The 20,954-nt window shown below is 27.7% G+C and overlaps 1 protein-coding gene across 3 annotated transcripts in view; it reads left to right on the top strand.

Moving 5' to 3' along the window:
- LOC129958574 (atrial natriuretic peptide-converting enzyme-like) overlaps window positions 1-20,954 on the top strand; it is a 676,434-nt gene that overhangs the window by 582,553 nt on the left and 72,927 nt on the right. For all 3 annotated transcript variants that reach the window (XM_056071145.1, XM_056071144.1, XM_056071143.1), the window contains 2 exons: window positions 13,413-13,582; window positions 19,774-20,124. In XM_056071145.1, coding sequence (XP_055927120.1) covers window positions 13,413-13,582; window positions 19,774-20,124 — 521 coding nt within the window. The remainder of the gene's footprint in view (window positions 1-13,412; window positions 13,583-19,773; window positions 20,125-20,954) is intronic.

The following is a 20,954-nucleotide window of genomic DNA, read 5'->3' as shown; positions in this document are numbered from 1 at the left end:
AAAAAGAAATCACTTTTCTCACTTTCCTGTCACTTTTCTCAATCGAGTAGACGCAATTTATCGTTCGCAATTTTTAATTTTAATTATTTTATCAATTATATAATTTGCAGAATTTTCTGTAATATTTCAAAAATGGAAATAAATATATTACTTTTATGCAGATTTCCACCCAGATTTTAAACACCTCGAAGGTGATATTAAAAAAGAAAATATTTCATAAAATTTCATCATTAAGAAATGCAATGTGTCTGGGTTTATATGTAGGAATCTAAAATTTGGCGAATCACCAGGACATTAGCATTACAGTCATTTAATGAAATTATTTTCATATCTCTGTATAAAGGTATGTAATACAGATTAAAAAGTACAAATATAAGAAAACAGATATTTGTATTATAAATACAGAAATGCTTGAATCAATTAAACAATCCGTATAATACATTGTTTTTATGCCGTTAACTAGGCCCTTTAACAACTGCATTTTATTAAATAAATTGCTAAATAACAATATTTGTTAAATTTTATTTTTCAAAATTCTTCAAGAAAACTATTTCTTTATTTGCATTATAACATTATACTTGCAAACACAGTATCCAAATTGCATTAAAAGATCAATCACTTCAGTTTGCTGCAACATTTTTAAGGTTTCTAACGTTTTCAAATTATCAATTTGTATGCTTAATTAGATTTTTATTTTTGCATAGATAGTATAAATCAATCTACATAAATTCTTTTATTTTTTAGAAGAAACGTTTTTTTAAAGTTAACAAATCAGAAATAGAATTCAATAGCATAAATAGAAAAAACTGATTCACTAATTTCTTCGATTAAATGCTTCCAACTCCACCAGCAAGTTGAAATACGTAGTTTCTACATATATTTAAGCAGCGGATATACAAACCTGTTTACAGTATTTACAAAAACATAATGGTTGCAAATCAAATATATTAAGAGATTAAAATGAAGCTTATAAACTACATTATTAAAGAATAAAATAAATATTAATTTCCACCTAAGATTGCATAAAATTTCTGCTTTACAGAAAGAGTTGTCAAAAGGTTATTAATCTGTATAAGTAAAAAAACAACTAGTCAAACCCCGTAGTAAAAAATTTAAGCACTTAAAGAAAATGAAGCTATTTAACTTTGTTCCTCCCTTTTATTCTGTTATAACAAGAAGAAATAAATAGGAAGATCTTCTCAAACACCTTCATAACTGAAATCATGAATTGCTTTCATATTTAAGGCGCTCAAAGTTTTTCTTCCCTTAAGTGAAAAGTAACGGGAAAACACCTGCACAGCCTTTCACTTACAATTTATTATTCTGAAAGCATTACTTTACAGCTATCAAAGCGAGTCATTGCTAGGTTTCTTTGGATCTGTAAAGCATTAAAGAAAATAAAGATCAGAAACAGCGTCTTACGTGAGCTGAATTCTGTAATAAAGCTTTTTAAAAATCTAGCCATATCCCCTATCTTAAAAAAATAGAAATTGGTGCCTTCCTAGCATGTCAAAAAGTGATGAAACATTACTTATCGCTCAGAACTTCAAGCTTACTCAACAAGATACTTGTTCGTAATTAAATTATCTTCTTTAAACAAGCTTTAACAAATATTAACTAAAACATAAACTATGCATTTAGCACTGAAATGCTAGCTTTTTATGTTATGTAAAATTGATTCAAATTGAAATTTAAAACACTATTTAACTTAGAAACATTTATATAATTCGAAAAAGTATGAGCAATTTAAAAAGAAAATTGTCTTATCTGATTATAAATACAAAGTTCAAATTTCAACTAACATATTATAATCTTCCTTCCTTCTAAAAATCCACAGACTTAGCAAACGCACATCATCAAAAAAGAGGGACTAATAATCATTAATAGATGTTAAGCGCATCATTCATTTGTCTCCACTGTCCCAATTCAGAACAGATTCTTTCTTAACGCTACTAGTTGAGAAATTTAAAATGAAGCATGTTATTAATCTACCTGTATAATTTCATAGAGTATGATTAAGTTAAAAATATTAGCAATCTGATTATAAATATGAAGCTCAACCTCTAACTGAAATAATACTATCGCCTTCCTTCAAAAAAGCAGCCACAAATTACAAAACGTATTAAAACAGAAGCAAAATCATCAAAAAACAGGAATAAGTCATTCTTTCTCTGACATCAGTTGTCACAAAAAAGGAAAGTTATTAGAATTAAGGAAAATTCAAATGAACATGAATTTCAAATTATTTCCTGCAACAGTAGTTTGCAGTTGAGTAAATTTCGATTCTATAATTTATTCAAAAATATACTATAAGTTCAGATGAAAAACTATGATTCCTTCGTTTAATCATGATTCTTTTTATTACTATCCAAATTGGTTTTATTATCTGCTTAGAATGTAAATTTGAACTTAAAATTATAAATTACATTTAAAAAATTTTATTGCATTTTTTGCTACAAATCTGTCCTTAAAAAAGGCTTAAGACATACGGTCCATATATGCTTAATTGTAAGACATGTAAATACGATTATGTGCAAAAAATGATAACATTCATTGGTAAAGAGGGCAGCAAAGGAAAAAGAGCATAAACACTTTTAAATTTCAGCTTCATAACACTTTTTCTAATTTGAAATACTTATTACATTTGTTTATATATTTGAAATTCCCATTATCCATTTCAATTTGTACACAGTATACTAAATTCCAATTTCTTGAGAAATTGAAATGTATATACTATTTACAGATATTCGGAATCAAACGTCTTCAGTTTTACTTACATTATCTCAGAAAAACTTATTTACATACATAAAATTATTAACATTTATAACTCTAGATTTATTTCATTGCATGCAATTTTATATTTATTTGCGTTCCGTTTTTATGCCATGGCTTTCTTTAAAACTCAGGTGTTTTAACCAAAAACAACGCATAAATGCGTGAGTAAAAAATTTAACCTTATATATAACAGATATTCGACGTTCATTTTCTTTTGGTTTTATTACATTTTTGTTAACATTGTTACATTTTTACATGTGTTACATTTTTTTATCTCAAAATCTTATCATTGCTTCTGAACCATCAATATATAAGTATTAAGATTTGTTCAAGAAAATTATCGAAAATTTTGCCAAATAGTAAGTAATTTAAGAAATAGCGAAGATGTGAATGTTATTAGCGTAAATGTTTCAATATTCAAATTCCATATCTTAAGTAAATAAGGCCTAATGCATGATCCTGAATGCCTCATGACAGTTGCATTTCATTTAGATAAAATCAGCCACTAAATTTCAAAATTAGCCATTTGATAACAAAAAATAAATTTTAAAAACTAAATTCTAGTATTTTTTTACTTACAAAAATTTCAAGAGAAGTTTGAAAGTCTTTTTGATTTCTTCATATACAAAAAAAAAAAAAAAAAAAAAAAAAAAAAAAAAGATTGATTGTTTCATTCCAAAAATAAGCTCTAAATGTAACGACGTCGTTTTAAAAAAGAATTCTACATCCTGACTTGACAACACAATTAAACAAAAAGTAAAGTTATTGTAATTTTTAATATTTAACAATAAGACATTGTTTTTCATTCATTCTGATTTTTCTTATTCTCAGAACATTGAAAATCAATGCTATAAAGGAAAAATATTTTCAAAAAAATCCGAAATAATTGATATTTTTCTATTATGTATTAAAAATTATGGATTCAGTTCAATTCAATTTAATTTTTATTGTGATTTTCAGTTATATGTTAAGTAATGTTTTTATTCCATCATACTTATGACAAATTCTTTAAATGTGTGTTGTTGTTTTTTAAATATGGTCTAATTATATCTTCATCGCATTAGAAATCAGCATCAATCTTATCTAACAGTGCAAGCGAACGAATAATAATACTATGAACTAATTTTATTATTTAAGGACAAAAAAAATAATTATTCATTCATTCTTACTGTCCTCAGAGCGTGAAAAAAGAGCTCATTCTCAGTGCTTTGAAAAGAAATGATCTAATGATAACTATCGATAAACTAAATAACTGAATCGCTTAGTTTCGATTAGATGTTAAAAATATTTTTATTTAATCAAATAAATACTAGATTTCATGACTGTACCAAATGTATCCACACTCATTGTATCCTCAAAGTGTTAGAAAAGAGTTCCGCATCCTGACTTGACAGCGCAAATGTGCAAAGAATGGAGCTATACGCTAATTTCGCTGCTTAAGAATCAGAAAAATAATTCTTCAGACAACAGATTAACTCAAAGCTTTGTCCTTTTGCGTCAAGGAATGAACCACACAGAATTAAGTCTGTGGGTATTTTCCTGAAAAGGCTCAGATCCTAAAGCATTAACTACTGGCTTTGCTTTAAGACAGGGATTTATTCGCTTTAATGAAGATTGTGCAGAAATGAGCTTAAAAATGCTTGGAAAATACCTGTAAAGGCTAAGTAATTTGCATGTGATATTGAACTTTAATTAGAAAACTTCTAAAGGAAACACACGTAACAGTCTTATAATTACTTTCTATCAGAAAAGTTTTGGGTTCAAAGTGACTTTTTTAAGGAAAAAAAAAGATAAACTGAATTGAATTTGAAACAAGAGAGAACATGTTAAACTAATATAAATGCATTACTATAAAATAAAATAATAATTACAATAACATAAATGATATACTAATTGAAAGTTAACAGAAAATTCATTTAAGTTCTTAAGTCATGAATCTTTCAAAAGCTTTGAATAAGGTAAGCAGATTAGTTCATGACAGTTTTCATTATTTAATTTATATATTTTAATAAAACTTTTCAAAGTAATATTCTAAAATATTTCATCTAAAATGAAATTGAAATTGAATAAATTATAGATTTCTATACAATAGTGTAAATAATATAAGAAATATAGTTTATTATACTAATTTTAAATATAAATTACTTATTCTAAGTTGCTTAATTAAGTATTTTATATCTTTTAATTAAAGATGATTTTTTAAAAACTTCTGCTTCGAACATTAAAATACAGTAAATGAAATATTTAATTAAAATGAAAGGATAATTTAATTAATTGCTAATAAATTACTTTTAAATTAATTTTAATAACGTCTATACATCTATGTTCAACTAAAAATTGAATGAATCGAGTTCAATATTTAATTCCAAACCAGCAGAATTACATTTTTATGTCATATTTCTCCTCGTAACTCTATTTAAAAAGTTTACCACGAGTCATTATAAATTTGTCTATTTATTTCTTTCGATGACATTTTGTCGTTACTTTATTTTTACTATTGAATTCTATTTTTTTAAATAACTGTAATTAAATTTATTGAAGTAAATATATAATTAATTAGTTATAAATTAATTTAAAATAAATTAATTAGCGCAACATGTACATAGGCATCTCTGTACAATATAGGATTTATTTTGATTGAAATAAGTCCAATATTTCATTCGAAATGTTCCGAAATGCATACGTTTGTTACTTTCCTAGAGGCACTATTCAAACATTTTATAAAGAGCCATTTTTAATTTATTTTTCGGTTGCATTTTTTTTCTCATTTTCTTTAATAATAATTCTTATTCATTGTTTAAATTTTGTTTTATTTTTATAAATAATCTTCATAGACAAAGAATGTCTAGAATGGCATCAAATATAAAATGTATGAAAGCATAAAAGGTTATATGTAAGTAAAACGACAAAAAGATGTTTTAATTTTAAATTCTAATTAATTTTTTATTCTCTTGCTAAAAAAAGCATGAATAATTGAACACATATGCTATGCATTTCGATAAATTTTATACCATTTTTTTAGAATGAAAAAATAAATGAATTATGCACGTACTAAATATCTCTTTAAAAGAAACTACGTAAAAACATTTCTGCATCTGTAATTGAATGCCATCAATGCGAGTTCTTAAAATCCCATTCACCACAAGTAATTGAAGAATAAATCAATAATTTTCATTAAAAATTTAAACAAAAATGTTCTGAACAACGTTCTACAATATCAAATCAAAAATGAAGATGGAGATTGAATAAAAACCTTAATTTAATTATTTAAGTCGGAAATTTGCTTTTAGTTTTTAGGGTTTCATAAAACTAATTACGACATCATGTTATTCCATCCATTAAACAGGAGTATATTTTCATTCTGTAATTTCCCTTCGGGCTCAGCAATGAATTAGTTTCAACTTTATTTATTTAACTGTTTTAAATCTGAATTACAATAACATAACATTTTTATCTGGAAAACAACCTGATTAAGTTATTTCCCGAAAATATATGCATTTCAATTACTTGATAAAATTCGTTCGTTTGAAACACTTGTGGAAAATTCATAAAATTTTTATTGAGTTAGTTTTAAGGATATTGGTTTCCGCGCCATTTATATTCAAAACAGTGAATTTTACTTGCTTATATTGAGAATGGTAGGAAATTCTTATAACCTAAAGGAACTATTAAAATTCATTGCAATAAATAAACTGTGGTTATAAAAATCAAAAAGAGAAATCAATTTTTTCAATTGATCCTGTGCTCACAAATGTCAACATCAAAATATAGATTCCATTAAAAGATAGTATTTCACTGGAATGTATTAAACTTTAAAATATTTAAAAATTAATTAAACATTGACTTCAGACTTGTACTAAGTGATATAAAGCTTAAAAATTTCTTTTTCTGCTTTAAAATAGGGAACACATAATATAAGTGTTTCTAATTTTTCAAAAACTTTTTTTTAATTTTCAGTCAAGTCTTGTTTCTTCTTAATTCCCTTTTCTTATTTTCTTTCAAGCACATGCTACTCTCTGTCCCTCCCTCTAAAGCACACACTTTGTATCTCTTACACATATCTCCTCTCTCTTAAGCATGCACAATTTCTCTCTTATAAATATTCCCCTTCTCTTTCATGCACATTCTCTCCCTTTTTCAATCCCTTTATAAATCTCTTTAGATAAAGAGGATGACCTAATCAAGACCACAATATCTAAATGTCATCATTATGACGAAACATGACATTAAGCATGATGCAAAAATATGACCTACAAGTTAAATGGGAACTCAAAATTTCTCAAATTTCTTTACTTACATTTAAATTTTTAAAAAACAGATGATTTCTTTATCACGAAACTCTCTTCTCACTTTATCATGAAACTCATATCTTTTAGACATATTCCCTCTCTCTTAAATACACACATTTTCTCTCTTATAAATATTCCCCTCTCTTTCATGCACATTCTCTTCCTTTTTCAAGTTCTTTATAAATCTCTTTAGATAAAGAGGATGACCTAATCAAGACCACAATATCTGAACGTCATCATCATACCGAAACATGACATTAAGCATGATGCGAAAATATATCCTACAAGTTAAATGGGAACTCAAAATTTCTCAAATTTCTTTACTTAAATTTAAATTTTTAAGAAACAGATGATTTCTTTATCATGAAACTCAGCCTGTTAACATATTATTGAAATATAATAGATCTAGTGTTGGAGATTGTTTCGAAATTGGAAAGATGTATAGTGCGAACTATCCAAAATAAGCCGTATATATGGGTCTAATGTATGTTAAATCTACCGTTGTCAAGCGAAATCCTTCCGTAGGTGTGGCGTAGAAATGTGGAAACAACTCATGTCCCGTTCTTATGATTTGACTACAAATCTAAATTATGAGGTCATCCCAGAATATTCCTCACATAACTTCAAAACGGAAAGTTAATGCAACTAATTACCTCTTTTCAATGTATATCATACAAAAATTCATTAGAAATGGTTATGCCATCTGTTGCTTTATAATATACTAGAAATGCTTTTGAAAAAATTCTTATCATTTTGTTTTCGAAAGGAAGCCACACTTCTGAAGGTATTACTGTTAATATTCATTTTAAATGAAATGTGGAAATTATTCTGTTTGGTAAAAGTGTCCTTACAGTACTTCAACAACACACATTCAGTCTATGACACAAGCAACTTCAAAATATTATTCGTTATTTATATGAACCCTAATTCATATGCATATATAAGCAATACATGATTGCTATTTTCTTTTATATAACCAAGGTTAAATTCTGAATGATTATTCCAACAAACAGGCTCCTTATTTTCTTATCAATCTAAAATCTGCAATTATTCTAAACGTTCTTTGCAAATTACTAAAACTGCCGGAATTTTGTTAAAAGTCCTTTCGCTCTTCAAAAAACAAACTGTGCGTGCTAAACAAAGATTAGCTCACAGTGATGGCAATCAATGGAAAAATAAATCATCTTTAAGACACGCAGTCATGAAACAACCATCATTCTTGTAAAATTCGACAAAAATAAAAAAAAAAGTACGAAATTGTAGTTATGCCTGATTAATCATTCATTATCCATGAATTACATTGTTGATTTGACAGCTTTGTTGATACACAAATTCGTTAAGCCGCTCTGTCAACTAACAAATTACAGGTTTTATTTCTGTAGTTTAATGAAGAAGGCTGATAATATTGCTAACTTAAAGTAAATGTTAGACATTGTGCAGAAAGTTTTATAAGGATAGTTTCTTGCAGATGTTATGAATCATTCTATAATGGTGAATGTTTAGGTAATTTTCAAATTGCAAAAACGGAGCTTCCGTTAAAATTATATTAAAAACATAGCAAATAAATTTTTTATGAAAACAGCTTTTGAAATACACATTTATTAGTATACTGAAAGGTGAACAATTTATAATTATTTTCAACTTTAAAGTCTTTAATTTCTATTTCAATATTATAAGCATTATGGATTCCTGAAAGCGATACTTCTAAAACTCAATACCAGAGGGCCACACAAATGTAGAATCTAAATTGAATAGAATGGATTAATTAGCTAATAATTAAGTTCTGAATATATTACATTAATGCCCTGTTATCCAGAATATATAAGATGTATAAGCGCTTCAAATTTCATAATTCAGCCATCAGATAAGCTTGAAACAAGTCAAATTTTAAAAAACATTTAATGGATTCAATATTTGAATTCAAAAAGTTGTTTTTCTGAACATTAATCAGCGTGACTAAAAAAATATAACATATCTTCGGTACAAATAACTAATATTAGATCTCCTCAACGGATGACGAAATCTGCACTATTCCTCCTGACAATGGAATATTCAATCAGTTTGCAATCGTGTTTCAGGAAAGAAATATTTTTAAAATTATGGTTACTGAAATAATAATAAAATACTGAATAACCTGTAGATGCGCAAGTTCCCTGACATTGGTTATAAAATATATATATTTGCAAACTAAGCCTAAAATTTGTTGGTGTGTGTGTGTTTGTTCAATGAGTTTATTTCTGCTCTGCTTAAAAGAGCTGTTATAAGATACAACAAATTTTTATTATGAATGTTACATCAGTCTTAATTATTACCATAAAATATAATTATTAAACTAAAAATTAAGTAGTATTAAATTTTCTTAAGTATAAATTATAATTTTTCTGTTTGCAAACTGTATACTGGAATTTCAAGTATTTTTAATATATTTAGTTTCTATGAAAATCAAAATTAAGATTTTCTTATTATTATTGATAAAAAACTAAATTTATTCGATAATAAAATCAAATATTAAGCTAATAAAAAATACTTCTTAAAAATCCGAATAATATCTCAAGGAATTTTTGAACTTCCGCATAAGGATTTAAAAATGCCATGAATATCACTTTACTTTCAATTTCAAATTAAAGGACAGACTAGCGCAGTTTAATTGACTTCTGAACTGACTTTTAATAAAATTCATGTTCGAAAACTTCTATTATCAGACATCAATCATTAGAAAAGGAATTTAGAGCTAAACTGTTTAACAAGATGTTCAAACAGTTCTCATAAAATATTGTTAGGAGTTTTTTCCTTTGACTTGATATTTTATTTCTTTCGTATATATTATTAACAAACTTTTAAAAAAAATCGAAATTCAGCATCAAAACAATTATTGCCGACCTCTGACCTCCAGTACTGGACAAACAAAAAAAAACACCTCATAACAAAAATTAGCAAGAAATCCTTTCCGTTGAAATTATAGATTACATAATGGGACATAGACATAAATATATCGTAAACACAGATAGCCAGGGTTTTTTTTTCCGAAACAGAAATAATTGTTGGCAATTATTTTTCCTCTTATCTATCTTCTTTTTTTTTTTTTTTTTTTTTTTTTCAAATTTGTTAAAATACTTTTTTTTATTACTTTTTTTTATTTTTTTTAATGTATTCGAAGTCTGACATTTTGTAGGGTTATATGTTTTGACGGCAATGAAATGTTTTTAATTATTCTGAATTTCATTATTAATTTAATTGATTAATTTTAGTTATTTTTTGTATTTCTTACAAGAAGGACACTCTGGGAGAGAAATGGAAAAAAATAATAACAAGATACCTTAATATTTATAACAATACATTATAAAAAATATTTAGGACTAAAAAATGATAAACAATCAGAGGAAAGGACAAGTTTTAAAAATTCACCTCTTTAAACACAATAAAAATGAATCAAAAGTTGTAAAATCAAAACAAAATCGAAAAAGCATGAGTCTCTGAAGATAATAATATAATAAAATTAAGCTATAGTAAACATTTTTAGAAAGGGAATTCCCAAACATTAATCAAAAATATATTACACAGATGACTAAAATTTTAACTTTGTAAAACTAAGTGTATCCTTATCAATGCCTCTCATTTTTATTATTTTATTTTAACCTCTAGATAGATTTTTTACAAAAAAATATATTATTTTCGGCTTAAAAAGTCGCTAATAAAAACGTGTCTTTAAATTTTTAAAAAAAATTTATTATTTTTGAATATTTTCTGCTGAATTTGATTTTTCTTAGAAACTTATTTTTAGCATCTTAGGAAGGGGTTAGTGTCTATTTTTAGTCTTAAAAAAGAAAATTGGAACTTGGATAGCTCTGTCAACTCATCCTTCAATGTGAACTTGACCTTCATGAGTCACTTGGAACTGAACCTTATTGATTCCTCCCTGTGCACGTCAGTAAAGTTTGTTCACTCACACAATTGGGTTTTAAAATTCCCTATACCCCCAGGCGCTTGGGAACTGTGTCAACTTTGAGAGATTAATTATTCCACTGTGAACCAGACAAAGCGCTACACTATTTCCGGCGAAATCAATCATGTGAAACGGTGGGAGACAGTCGCGTCGTTCACAGCGTTTACCATTGTATGATTGAGGATTTAAACAGTAAACATTAAATTAGAAACAATTAATTGTATTGCACTCCAAATAAATTAATATTCCATACGGGAACAAAATGCATTATTTTAAACCTTATTAATTTAAATTAATCATTTGAACAAACAAATAGCTGCGTTTGAATAAGCGTTTGTAAAGCAAATTTCGAGCAATAACTATTTTGGCCATTTTAAATAAAATATCAATATGAATATATTCATATACACGACAGACACATTGTAGCAAAATTAATTAATTTGTTATTTGTATGCTGCTAACTTAAATATACTTTAACCTCTATTCTCAAATTATTTTTAATCGTTGTTCAGATGCAACGGTTGTAAACTGTCCATGTAATTTCGCAATAAAGCAAACCGCTATTTATGAGAAATTTTTTCCATTAGTATTTTCCTAAGAAATAATTATACATTTTGGAAGAAGTATATTAAAATATACTGAGACAGGTTTCGTGTTATATACGGATAAAGCAGGTGGAGTGTACAAAGGATATTGACGGTAAAAAGTTCAAAATTTGAACTAAATTTTTTCACATATCTACTCATTTTACATTTCCCTGATTTCCCAACGAATGCTAAGCAGGCTCTGGATTCACCGGTAGCTCCAAAAATGGGGTTGAGTTGCCTTAACTCCAATGACTGGTTGTACCTCTTAAAATATGAGTGAGAGCAGGAGCGACGACGAAGTAATAGGGGTTATTTTGCATCGACCTTAGTTCGGGATTAATCGTGGAGGCTGCTAATCATTTAGATTTTTACCCCGGATGCTTCGGTAAGGCGGATATAACTCGTTTTGTGCTTATACCTTCTAAACTCAAGAGCAATTTAAAAAGATAAAACCATTTTCATTATTAAAAAGAAAGCAAAATGAATATGCAATATTAGTAAGCAACATAAATTGTATTTTCAAGTCTTAAAAAATCATAATTCAGGCGCACAGTTTTCAAAAAATTTATCATGTTACAACTAAAATATTTTAACTTATGAATGTTCCAGGGTTGAAAAAAATTTACATATAAATCATAGCGCAAATTTATTAATAACTTTTCTTTTTATTCCTAATTATTTCAAATAAATCCCTAACTTCTCTAATATTTTATGATTTGAATTAGGCAAGATGAAATGCTATAGTAGATTTATGATCTTTTATAATCATTATTATTTTGAGAAACCAGAAAGATATTATTCTGAAATAATTTCTTGGAAAATTGCTGCTAGTTCTATTATCTTATTGAACTAGAACTTTAATATTTTATTAAGGATCAAATAATGATTCCAGGACTAAATTTTAGAAGTATCAAATAAGGTACACGTCAGAATAATAAATAGAATATTAAATAAAACCTGAAGAATGTTTAAATTTTAAAATGTCTTTGATTATATGTCATTTATGACATCAACTTTAAAATTCGAAAAACCGCAATGAAAAGGAAAATATTCTCTTTAAAAAATTTGATCTAAATCAGAAAGAGTCTTATCTAAGATTGCTTAAAAGATATTTGAAAGAAGATTGCCTGAAAGAAAGAAACTTTATATCTTTGAGTTCATAATAAATAACTTCCTGAAAAGATCGTAGACTGTGTTTACATTTTAACAGAGGCATGTCTATTATGTTATTTTTCATCCTTGTAATATGTCAAAACCACGGATAATATGAAATTCTTCCATAAATCAAATTCTATAAACTATTATGAAAAATTTTCTTACTATAATATTGCAAACATATGTACTTAGAAGAACGTTTTCGTTTGATAAAAAAAGAATCCTTGCGTGTTCTCTATAAATTGTAATGAAAGAAATGTATATACATTCATCGTATTTTCAATAGATAGATTCAATGTACAAGTAAAATAAGTCAAATGTAATCTTATGAAGCGAATTTCTAAATGTTTTATTACTGTCTAATTCAGAAAAGATGATGACAAAAGCTTGAATTTATATATATATATATATATATATATATATATATATATATATATATATATATATATGATGGCAAAAGCTTGATTTTCCATACTATAACATCACAAACTCTAAGGCAGGTACATATATATATATATAGAAAAACGTTTTTCCTTTGATAAAAAAATCCCAGCTTGTTCTCTATAAATTGTCCTGAAAGATATGTATGTACATTCATCGTGTTTTCAAGAGATATAATCTTAAGAAGCGACTTTCTAAATGTTTTATTACTGTCTATTTCAGGAAAGATGATGACAAAAACCTGATCGTTCATTTCAACTTGCATCTTTCTCCTGATCAAAGTGGACTGAGTGCTGCTGATCTGTATGTTGTCCTCTCTGAAGAAGTGATGAGATCCAGAACTGGGGTTTTCAGAGATATCAAGATTGATCAAGATTCCATTCAAATTCAAGGTTAGTAAAATCTAAAATATTACTTTTAACATACTGTTTCGTGTAGAATTACTGGGTCAGCAAAATGATCTTCTCAAATTACGTCAAGTTTTAAAATGAGCTTAGAACTTCGTTGAACAAATTAAAAAAGTTAAAAAATGAAAGCAGCAGTCTTCTATAATGACACGAAATAATTTTTATAATTGCTATATCTGAAAATAGAAAGTATTTAGTTTTATTTTGGTAAAAATATATTCATTGCGTGAATAAAGTGAAAAGAAATATACAGAGTTTTTAATTTGAATTAAATTATAATTATTTCCGAGTTATAGCTAAACTTTGCCAATTTTAAAATCTTATTCGAATTCATTGATAACATAATTTTTTCTAGTGCCTTGAATTTATGATCAAATATTAAATCAATGTATATTAGTAAAACATTTTAATCCATAATCAAAATTAAAAACGTAAAAAATGCGATTTCGTATCTGAATCGTTTTATTAACAAACTACTCCTTGGATCGTCAATTATCAGAAGTGAATAATATTTAAAGGCTCTTAATAATTCAAAGACCTCATTGCCATACAATGTATTCAGGTGAAAAAAAAAACTAATAAAAATATTCACTTTCTGTTAATTCATGTATTAAATGTGAATTTCACGTTTTATTTCGAAGTTTTGTTACACAATCTTTGGATTCAAAATGCTGTTATTAAAATTACATTTTATATGTAGACGTTATTATTTTTAAGTTTCTTACAAATAATAATTATCTTTACATATTAAAACTATTTACTTTTTAATAAAAAAACTGATATATATTAAAAATAAATCTTTATTGTCGTTTCCAATTGAAAAATTTTCAATTTTCCTTATTACGATCATTATATCAGCAATTCGAATTTATGGATAAATCGAGTTTTTAATTGTGGTCCCGTCAGCTTCAAATTATCCAAGTTCCACTGTTGCATAAATTTTGAGTAGGTATGAAATTGTGATTTAAAGAAAATATCGTTCTAATAAATTTCTGTTTAAAGCATTGTTCATTTGTATTTGCCTCTCATTGTCGAAATTTTTTGCAAACAATTCTATAAAAATAAGTCATTCTTTATTTCATATACCTAACGTTAAGTCCATTTAGAACAATTTTAAACTGAATTAAAATTTACCTTCAAGAGAAAGAGAAGCAGTAAATCTTAAGAAATAAATCCCATAATTCGAGCAATCAACAGACGATATTTCAAGAAAACATGTTCATAATCGGAAATAGTCGACGCCGTTGACAATTAATTAAAACTGCAATAAACTTATATTATAATAGGCCATACGGGATCATTTCGAAATATCCGCCAAGACAGTCAATACATTAATCCTTCTCTCCTGTCAAACTTAAATGAGCTGAGGAATGGATGAATGCCGTAAAGCTCTTATAATGCATTGACTGCAATATCGAGAGTCACAGTTAAATGGTATTTTGATAAACAGTGAATAATCTAATCAAAGTCTTGAATACGGTCTAAATAAAATCTTAATTTGCCATTTTTTTAAAATTATTGCTGGTATTTGTTTATCGTTTGCTAAACAGATAATATTAAATAAATTTAGTTTTTTTTTTTTTTTTTTTTTTTTTTACATTCACATAATGCGCCTCAAACGCTCGGAATCAATTTAATTTTGAAATCCATTTTGTGTTTTAATATGGTGTAAAAGGAAATGATGCCCCAGGTTAGCATATTTATCATTTCAATGTAATGTCATATATATTAACCCTATTTTTTTTCTTTCTGTGTTTTCCTTCACTAGAACGACAATGTACGCCACTTATGCTGATTTTGTATGGATCTTAAAGAGCTAATTTTAAAGTATTTTTACTAGAAGAAAGAGATTAAATTTTATCAAATTTGTATTATTTTTATATTACATTTGAGTACTCAATTTGCATTTTAAGTTTCTTCCTGTATTATGTTTACCTATCTTTACTTTTCTTTTTTTAATTACCCTATATTTTTTACTATTTTATTTTATATTATAATAGCTTTAGTTTTTTCTTTTTAAAAGGATCATAGGGTTTTTAGTTAAATTCAGTAAAAGATTGTTTGCATATTACAGTACATTCATCGCATTATTCTGCTAGAAATTTTTTAAATGTCAGTTAAATTTAATGCGAATTTGGGCTTTTATATACTTAACTAAATAAAAAAAATAAAACGATATTTAAAAAAATGGCAATTTCTTATCAATTTTTCTATTTTTAATAAATACTAAACAATCAAATTTCCATACCTAAATAACAAATAAAGGTGAATTTCCTTTTCTATTTTTCTATAAGTGAACAGAAGTTGAATATTAAAATATTACTATATATAAATAATTCTTTTCAATATGTCCTGCAAACACTTAAAAAATATCAATAGATAAAGATAAAAGGGATTAATAGCTATTTCTTCGCTTTCATAGAATAAACTAATTTGTAATATTCTAGTGTCGTAATTATTAACTAAAATTAAATTCTCTAATCTTTAGAAAACTTTAAAAGTTATGATTGAAAGTTCTCTGTTAGATATACTCTTACAATTGATGAAATGTTCATTTTTAATTATATACAAAATCTCATATTCGCGGCTGAGAACTAAATATGAAAAGCAATTATATGAAAACTAATGAACCTAAAACAACTAAAAAAAAAAACGTTGTAAATTTCAATTGTGGTAAACAATTTGTACACATTTCGTAAATTTTCCATTCTGATTAAATAGAAAAATATATATTACTACATAATATTTAAAAACAATAACAAAAATACTAAAGGACCGAAAACATATCTAATAATGTATGAAGTATCCATTTATAATCAGATGATGCTTAAAGTTCCACAAAATGCTAATACCAGCTTGAAACAAACAGAACAGAAAAATTTATTAGAAAAATAAAATAATAAAGAAACAGGATATTAGTCATTTTAGTTCTTAACTGAAAATAATATTCCACCTAGTAATATATTAAGTGGTAAAATAGCTTATTAGAAAGTAGAAAGTTTTAAATTTTAGTTTATTGGAATGTTTTCAATATAATGAAAATTCTCCGTTATTTGATTAAAATTACTTATTCTCTTTTCGCTTGAATTTGAGATTGTTATAGGTAAATTTATTGAAAATTTCCAGGAAATTACTGAACTATTATGTTTCTGTTTTCATCTTAAATATTACCGTTTTATCAGTAACGTCTTGTTGGCTTAATATATTGTAAGAATTTTATTCTGTGGAAGAAATAATTAATTCCTTGAAAACAACTGCTAATTAGCAATTTTTTTTGTTCTAATTTTTAATAAATTACATTTAGCATTAATTTGCAGGAAAAATTTATTTGCAATAACTCATATTATTCATCTTAATTATTGACGTTTTACCAGTAACGTCTTGTTGGCTTAATATATTGAAAGAATTTTATTCTGTGGAAGAAATAATTAATTCCTTGAAAACCACTGCTAATTAGCAATTTGTTTCGTTCTAATTTTTAATAAATTACATTTAGCATTAATTTGCAGGAAAAATTTATTTGCAATAACTCATATTATTCATCTTAATTATTGACGTTTTACCAGTAACGTCTTGTTGGCTTAATATATTGAAAGAATTTTATTCTGTGGAAGAAATAATTAATTCCTTGAAAACAACTGCCAATTAGCAATTTGTTTCGTTCTAATTTTTAATAAATTACATTTAGCATTAATTTGCAGGAAAAATTTATTTGCAATAACTCACATTATTTCGCAAAGCATTTGAATTCAGCAGTTTTAGCATTTTATACTTAACCTCAAAAACGGCAAAATTCATGCCTAAAAGTTTGGGCTCAAAATTATGAAAAGTGGAAGCTACAGCAGCGAGTAGGCCAAAGCAGGAAGGCAGACCAATAATCCATTAAAAACATTATAAGCAGAGGTAATCACTTACATCAAGATAAATGCAAAACATTTTACTTCTCAGAGTAATATACATTTTTATTAGATTTAAATGCCTTTATTAATTTTTGTTTAGTTATGTCTTAGTAACATTAAATGTTATTAAAATATAATTAAACAAAATAATTAATTGCATAATCATTGAGCAAAACTGAGCCAGAATTTTGATATTCATGCTAAAAGTGGATTATCTATTCAAATGAAAAGTCAATACAAAGTTAAACATTACTACAAAAAGATGCAACCTTAAATCGACAATTGAAAAATATTATCTTTCGTGTAGCGTAAAAAATTTTAAACAGAATATCAAATTCTGAAAGACGGAAATAAAATTCCTTCTATAGAAAGAAATTTCAATTTCTTTACCTTCGATTATCTATTGTCAGAACCCAGAAAATTCAAAACTGTATAGTTATGGAAAAATGAAGACTAAGCAATAGCATTGATTTCTCTCCGGACAAAATATTTTATGAAAAACCCTTTATAATCTTAAAATAACAATGCTATTTCATAATACAATAACATAAAATTCAGAAAAAGATTGTCTCGGTTTAGAAAGTATTGTCCTTTTTATAGAGTACGATATTTTTACGAATAAAATATTTAAGATTGGCAGGACTTATCTGCACTATTTCCAGATCTTAAAAATACAAATTCGTTTGAACAAATATAGAAACAGCTGAACTACTTGTATGCATGTCATGTTTTTTAGAATAATATTTGTTCACCAAATGTTTATTAACAGTTAAACAAAGTAATAGTAGGTTTCATTAAACGTGATAAATATACATATATTAATTATGTAATAAAGTTTTTGTAAATTTTTGTGTGATAATTGCCAATGCATGGTCTCTTCACGCCCATGAAGTCCGATACACCAGTTTAATTTTGAAAGCCACTAATCAGCTTGCAGAAAAGGCAGATATCAGACTTCAAATTTCAGGGCTAAAATAATGGACAGTTAATTAATTGCCAGATGGCATGGGCATTTCACTGTAATCGTGTCTGTAACGTCATATGAATGAACTCTTTGTACTACATCACCAAAAATCTATTCTTTCAATGATATTTTCGATCCAGCAAAATATCTTACTATCAAAATAAGCTGAGAAATATCTGAATTTAAAATCATGTATTTAATGAAAAGCAGATTCAAGTTAATACGACGAAGGGATGAGTGCTTCTATACAGTCTTTACAATCTTAGTTTAGTTTAAGCAAGATTCAAGTTAAGAATACAACGATTGACACACTTGTACTGCAATTCCTTATAGCCATAATATTTAATGGGGCCGCGGTGGCCTGGTGGTAAGGTCTCGGCTTCGGAACCGGAGGGTTTCAGGTTCGTGACCCGATTCCTCCGAAGAACCGTCGTGTAAGGGGGTCTGTTGCACGTTAAATCCGTCATGACCAAACGTCCTCCCGATGGTGTGGTGTGGTGTGGAGAGGGGGGTGCCAGCTCAGGTGTCGTCCTCGTCATTTAACCGCGGTTCAAAATGACGAGGTCCGTCCCAAAATAGCCCTAGTGTTGCTTCAAACGGGACGTTAATATAACCAAACCATAATATTTAATGTAAGGAAGATGCAAATTAAGAATCGGCCAATAAAGATTTTGTACTACAATCCTTATAATATTACGGTTTAATGTAAGGAATAATCAAATTAAAAATCAACGAAGGAAAAATTTGTACTACAGCCCTTATTATATTAAGGTTTAATTCTAGAGAATAGTCGAATTGAACCGGTACCGCCACGGCGAATGATAAATTCCTATTTTAATACTTGGAGCCGTAGTGTTTAAGGTTTAAATTGGCTACTCTGACCCGCCGGAAAGCACACCGAAAAATCTGAATGACCTAACGGACCGCCACAACAGCAACACTGGCGGTAACTGTGGTTGAGTTCTAAGGGCATCACCGGCCACGGTACAACCCTTCCCTTGGGAAGTACATCCAGTCATCGATGGGAGGAGCCAGACCCCCACCTTTTTCTGTACCCACCAGCGTGGCGAGAATCAACCATCATGCCGGAAGATTCTGATCCTCAATTATGAGGAGGAGGAATGTTTAAGATAAAGAAGATTAGAATTAAAAATACAAAGAATGAAGAACTAATACTCTACTCCTTATAACCTTAGTGATTGTGTAAATTGAAAATATGACACATGACAAGATTTTACAGTATGTTCAATAAAATATAAATTTCATTAAAACATCTCGATTAAAAATCTTCTAATTAATACTTTTATTTGCAGAAAGAAAACCTCCTGTGGATGATGTTCTGGACAGATGGGTCCCTAGACGCCAATATCCTGGTTATGTGGAAGGTTTAACTACAACCCCCAGCTCTGCTCTGCCTCGGATCGTACCCAGACAATGCTCACCATTGGAAGTATCGTTTTGCAATTCTCTGCCTTACAATACCACGTCATACCCCAACATCGTTGGCCATAATAATATGTCTGAAGTGATGAATGATATTGTGATGTTCCGGCAAATTCTCGACTTCGAATGCTACCCCTTGGCTCAGGAATTCGTCTGTCAACTTCTTCAACCAGACTGCGAAGATGATGATATAATAATGCCATGCAAGGACTTTTGTGAAGGTAATAATGATTATTTTAGCTTTTAAGTCGATTATATAAAAATTGAGAATCATTGTTTTTCTTAATTATAAATTTAAATAGCAAATTGTGCAGTAATATTGACAATATTATAAATATTTGCTATTTTCGTCAGATTAATTCATAAAATTTCTAACATATATTTGAATTAAGTTTATTTAACGTTTAAGAAGATGAATTAAGTTTATTTAACGTTTCAGAGAATAAATATTTTAACTATTTTTAATGATCTTATTACAATTATAAGCCTGGAATAAGCTGATAATTGCATTGCAAATTTAAGCCATGCTTGAGAATTTATACTGTGTGCTTCTTTTGATTAGAAACTAAGGTCATTTTTGAAATATTATATTCATCAGTAAATTATCAAATCTTGAGCAGACTTACATGCTATTTCACCCCGATGCATGCCCCCCGGGGAGCACCTCGAAATGAGGATGAGATGCTTTTGGCATGGTGGTTGGATCTCGCCACCCTGGAGGGTACACAAATGGGGGGGGGGGTGATCTGACTCCTCCCATCGATGACGGAACGTACTTCCTTCGGGGAGGGTTGTACCGTGGCCGGTGATGGCTCTTAGAACTCAACCACAGTTCCCGCCAGTGTTGCTGTTGCGGCGGTCCGGTCATTCAGGCTTATGGTTTAAATCCGTGTGCCTTCGTGGCGGGTCGGAGAGTCAGTTGGTTGACTTCACCCCGATGCAGAAACCGAAACGTATTTCTGAGGGTACAGCATAACTTAAATATAAATTATGATTTTTTTTTTTTTTTTTTTTTTTTTTTTTTTGAGATCGAGGAAAATATATATGGTGA

The sequence above is a fragment of the Argiope bruennichi genome, chromosome X1, assembly GCF_947563725.1.
Source record: "Argiope bruennichi chromosome X1, qqArgBrue1.1, whole genome shotgun sequence".
NCBI lineage: Eukaryota > Metazoa > Arthropoda > Arachnida > Araneae > Araneidae > Argiope > Argiope bruennichi.
Note: the sequence above shows the minus strand (reverse complement) of the source record. Positions and strands in the feature narration are given on the sequence as shown.